Raw genomic sequence first — 4,561 nt, 5'->3', positions numbered from 1 at the left:
CGAGCAGAGCGAGTGTGGCCTTGGTAACAATCCTTCTTCCCTATCTGGGGATCAGTACCCCACACCTGGGCAACTGTGATGTTCACCCCCTAAGTAGCTGTGTTGCCTGGAGACACTTCATCACTGCAGGGAAGCTGGAAGGTGCCAGTCTGGAGACACCCTACCTTCCTGCCGTCTCTAGGCTCAACAGTGACCTGTGGGCAGGGGCTGCTGGTGGCTCCCCAAGGGTCCCGTCCTGCCTGCCTGTCCCTGGGGCAGCCCTGTGATTGCTCTGTTCCTGCAACCTCATCAGACTTAGGCTGTTTCTCTCCTGGTAGAAAGGAAGTGGTTTATTTTGGGAAATGATGTTGAATTCAGTCCTAAACATCTTCATTCTGTGCAAAGACAGCTTTCTCCCATTTGATCTCTGGATCAGACTCCCAGAAGTGGACGGACTCCTGGCCGTCTGCCAGGGTCACAGGCGCCCTCAGTCCTCTGGGTGGGATGAAGCCAGAGGTTTGACGGTTCACGGAGGTGACGTCTCTTCCTCGGCCCTTTATAAAGAGGAGCCTGAGTGCCTGTGGCAGGAGCCCCTCAGGCTGCAGGGCCGGGCGAGAGCAGCTGCAAGGTAACTACCAGGAGGGCAAACACCCGGGTCCATCCTTAAGTAGTTCAGAGAGATAGGCTGCCCACTTCTGAATCGTGGGCTTAGCCCCAGAAGGACGAGGCCACTGACATCGAAGTTGCCATGAAAACACTGAGAACTTGTCTTTTTACCGGAGCTGTTTTCCTGGGAGGTGCCCACTTGGGGGTGGCGGGGGGAGGCGGGGATCTGGGGAGGCGGGGGTCTGGGGGCGGCAGGGGGAGGCAGGGATCTGGGGCTGGGGCGTCTCACCCGTCTGGCTTCCTCCGGCTGCAGGTCGCTGGGGTCGCCCTGGGGAAGATGCCGGCCCGCCTGCCACCTGGGCTGGTGCTCTGCCTCCTGCTGGTGCCTCTGGCAGGTGGGGGCCGCCTGTCGTCCTGTGCTGTCCCGGTGGGCGGTGGGGTCCCGCCCGGGGGCCTCGGGTGACTGCTCTCCCTTCCCTCGCAGGGGCCAAGCCGGTGCAGGAGGAGGGAGGTACTGTATGGCTCTTGTCTCTGGTCTCGTGGGTGGTGTGGGTCTTGTTTCTGGTCTTGGGTGTCCAGTCCCGGCAGAAGGGGGGGCCGGGTGGCAGTCACGCTCTGCCGCAAGCTGGTGAAGCGGAAGCCCTGGATCAGCTGGAGGTCGAGCCCCACAGGGAGAGGGACTGGAGCCCCTTCCCTGGGGACACACTGGGCAGGGGACCCCCTGCACCCCCAGGACCGGGCCTGCCCACCTCAGACTCCCCATCTTGGGGCAGAGCGTCCAGGCCTGGGGACCAGGGTCTCCTCTGGGCCCCCCCTCGGGCGCCCCCACATCCCACCATGGTGTCTCCACCAGCTCAGTGTCTCCAGGACGACAGGGCCAGACCCCCCTCCCCTGGCCCCGGTCCCCTCCTCCGCCCCAAGCCAGGGGCTCAGAGGGCAGGGCCGACTCAGCCCGCTTCCCGGACGACCAGGCGCTGTGCCCCCGGGCACCGCGGGCTGGCCCAGCCCCTGAGCCGGCTGCCTCCCTCCAGACCCCCACGCCGAGCTGCCGGCCATGCCCTACTGGCCTTTCTCCACGTCTGACTTCTGGAACTACGTGCAGCACTTCCAGGCCCTGGGGCCTACCCCCAGCTGGAGGACATGGCCCGCACCTTCTTCGCCCACTTCCCCCTGGGGACCACCCTGGGCTTCCATGTCCCCTACAGAGAGGAGTGAGCATCTGGGCCAGGGGCCCCACCCCACAGGAGCTGGGCGGCCTCGTCCTCAATAAACTCCTGACTTGAGTGCACCATACCCACGGTGGGTCTTGGTTTTCTTTGGAGAAGCGGCTCCGCTCAGCCCTTCTTCCTCTCGCTTGATGAACCAGCCTGGCCCCTCTTGACCATCAGGGAGCTCAGACAATAGGCTCTGTCCACGGAGCACCAGCTGCGATTCTCCCCCATCCTCCCACTGAAGCTAGGAGGGGCCCTGGAATGCAGGTGGGGAAACTGAGGCACACAGACACCAGGCAACTGCCTGGCTTGTAGACAGAACCCAGATCCTGTCCAGGCAGGCTTGCCCTAGGGCCCCCACCTTTGGCCACCGAGCTGGGCAGCGAGCAGACTGAGGGGCCACCCTGGGCTGGAGGCCTTGCCCAAGCACCATCCGTCAGGCTGAGCTCACCCTAGGGCAGCTGGTCTTTGAGGATCTCCAGGAGCCTGGGCGCTGGGTCTGCAAGCAGAAGGCCCCCAGAGTGTGACCACCAGGGCCGCAGGCTCAGGGACTTGGGGGTGGGGGGCGTGGGCTGCCCATCCTGGGCCCCGAGCAGCAGAAGGCCTCACGGACAGCACGGACAGCATGTCAGGGACTGCCCTCCCACCCTGGGATAGCTGCTCTATGGTGGGGACCCCACCGGCCAGGTGCAAGAGCTGCAGGTCACACTTGGTCAGATGGTGAAGAAACTGGTTTCCTGGGCTGCAACCAGCTTTCCTTTCACAGTAAAACAACAGAAAGCGCGTTCTATTTAGCTTCCACTGTTGCTCAGTTGCTGAGTCGTGTCTGACTCTTCTGTGACGCCATGGACTGCAGCCCTCCAGGGTCCTCTGCCCATGGGATTTCCCAGGCTAGAATGCTGGAGTGGGGTGCCATTTCCTTCTCTAGGGGATCTTCCCGACCCAGGGATCAAACCTGAATCTCCTGCATTGGCGGGTGGATTCTTTACCTGGAGCCACCTGGGAAGCTCATTTAACTTTAGACACCAGTTTTTGTGCTAGCATTTAACCACAGAGACTAGCACACGTAATGAGAACTGTGTGAGGTCTTGCGAAACTTGTGTGCTGCACGCTATGTTCGGTGGAAATATGTGATGCAAACGAATGTATCCTTGGGCAGTTTCAAGGCCTGCCCTTTAGCATATGAAGCAGGAAGGTCACTCTGAGAGCTGTCTCCCCGCCTCTGGCACAGACACCAGGCCAGGCGGGGAAGGGCCCCGGAAGGGTGAGGCGGGGAGGTGGCCATGGTGCCCACGTGGCGGCCTTGAGACCACCCACTGGCTCCAGGTGTCCAGCAAGGCTTCTTGCCCTCCCCTCTGCTCCACCTCCTGTGGTCACGGGCAGCTTCCCTTCCCGTCCCCCAGCTTAAATTCTCAAGGGCAAGAGTCTGTTGGTGATGTCAGTATTTTTCCCCTGAGCTAGTTAGAATTTGGTTTCTGTAAATTAACTGCAGACACACAAAAATCCCTGGCTCCTGTGATAGCCCACCTGTGGCGACTGGGCCTCAGCCAAACACACACCTTCGCCCCTCTGGACAGCAGGCTTCCCTTGGCATTGACCTGTGTGTTAATTCATAAGTGTGTGTGTGTGTGTGTGTGCGCACGCGCGTGTGCGCACCCATGGTCATTTACATGCCACTCGGAAGTTCGTGCTCCCAGTTACGCTGAGCATTGGAGAGTGAAGGTCCCAGATGCCCCAGTAGGCGGCTCCAAGGACCTCACCCCACGTGCCCCCAAAGGAAGGTCCCAGGGTGCCCTGGCTGGAGCTGTGTCCACACAGCTCTCGGACACACCCACAGCTGCTCAGGACACACGGTTGAATTCCATGTCTTCAAGGCCTAGCTGCCCTTCTCCTGTTCTCAGAAGAAGAAACCCGCATCCTCAAGCCACCCTCGGCAGACACCCTGCCTGCCTGCCCATGGCCCCGGGAGCAGCTCACTCCCGCTTGGGACTCAGACTTCGCTGTGACCCCGTTCACCTGAGCGCACACAACTTCCTCTCTCCTCTGTGCGCCCCTCCAGTCTCCCTCACAGTCAGAGCCCCCTCTTCCCACCCCACAGCCCACTTTACCAACAAGCACCACCCGCAGCCACTGTCTTCCCGCCCCTGCCTTGGTCGACGATGGCTGCGGGGCCACACGCCCACGGTGCCGAGCAGGCAGTGCCCATGCTGGCTGAGAAACACGCGTGACCTAAAAGTTCAGAACCGTGTTTTATTTGGCAGACATGTTGCTGTTGTTCCCTTGCTAAGTCGTGTCTGACCCTTTGCGACCCCATGGACTGCAGCACACCAGTCTCCCCTGTCCTTCCCTATCTCCCAGAGTTTGCTCAGATTCATGTCCATTAAGTCAGTGATGCCATCCAACCATCTCATCCTCTGCCACCTTGCATCAGGTGGCCAAAGTATTGGAACTTCAGCTTCAGCATCAGTCCTTCCAGTGAATATCCAGGGTCAGTTTCCTTTAGGATAGACTGGTGGGATCTCCTTGATGTTCAAGGGACTCTCAAGAGTCGTCTCCAACACCACAGTTCGAAGCGGCATTTCTTGGGTGTTCAGCCTTCTTTATGGTCCAACTCTCACATCCATACGTGACTACTGGAAAAAACCATAGCTTTGACTAGATGGACCTTTATAGACAAAGTGATGTCTCTGCTTTTTAATACACTGTCTAGGTTTGTCATAGCTTTCCTTCCAAGGAGGAAGCGTCTTTTAATTTCATGGCTCCAG

The 4,561-nt window shown here is 59.8% G+C and overlaps 1 protein-coding gene across 1 annotated transcript; it reads left to right on the top strand.

Annotated features, from left to right (window-relative positions):
• The first annotated feature begins 485 nt into the window (after nucleotides 1–485).
• On the top strand, nucleotides 486–1,876 carry OTOS (otospiralin). The gene is given in 5 exon segments (XM_005901479.3): nucleotides 486–607; nucleotides 899–980; nucleotides 1,070–1,096; nucleotides 1,617–1,697; nucleotides 1,700–1,876. Coding segments are annotated over 4 exon segments (267 nt in total). The 5' UTR covers nucleotides 486–607; nucleotides 899–922; the 3' UTR covers nucleotides 1,801–1,876.
• The last annotated feature ends 2,685 nt before the right edge of the window (nucleotides 1,877–4,561 follow it).

Source organism: Bos mutus, chromosome 3 (assembly GCF_027580195.1).
Source record: "Bos mutus isolate GX-2022 chromosome 3, NWIPB_WYAK_1.1, whole genome shotgun sequence".
Taxonomy (NCBI): Eukaryota; Metazoa; Chordata; class Mammalia; order Artiodactyla; family Bovidae; genus Bos; species Bos mutus.
This window is presented reverse-complemented; position numbering and strand designations above follow the sequence as displayed.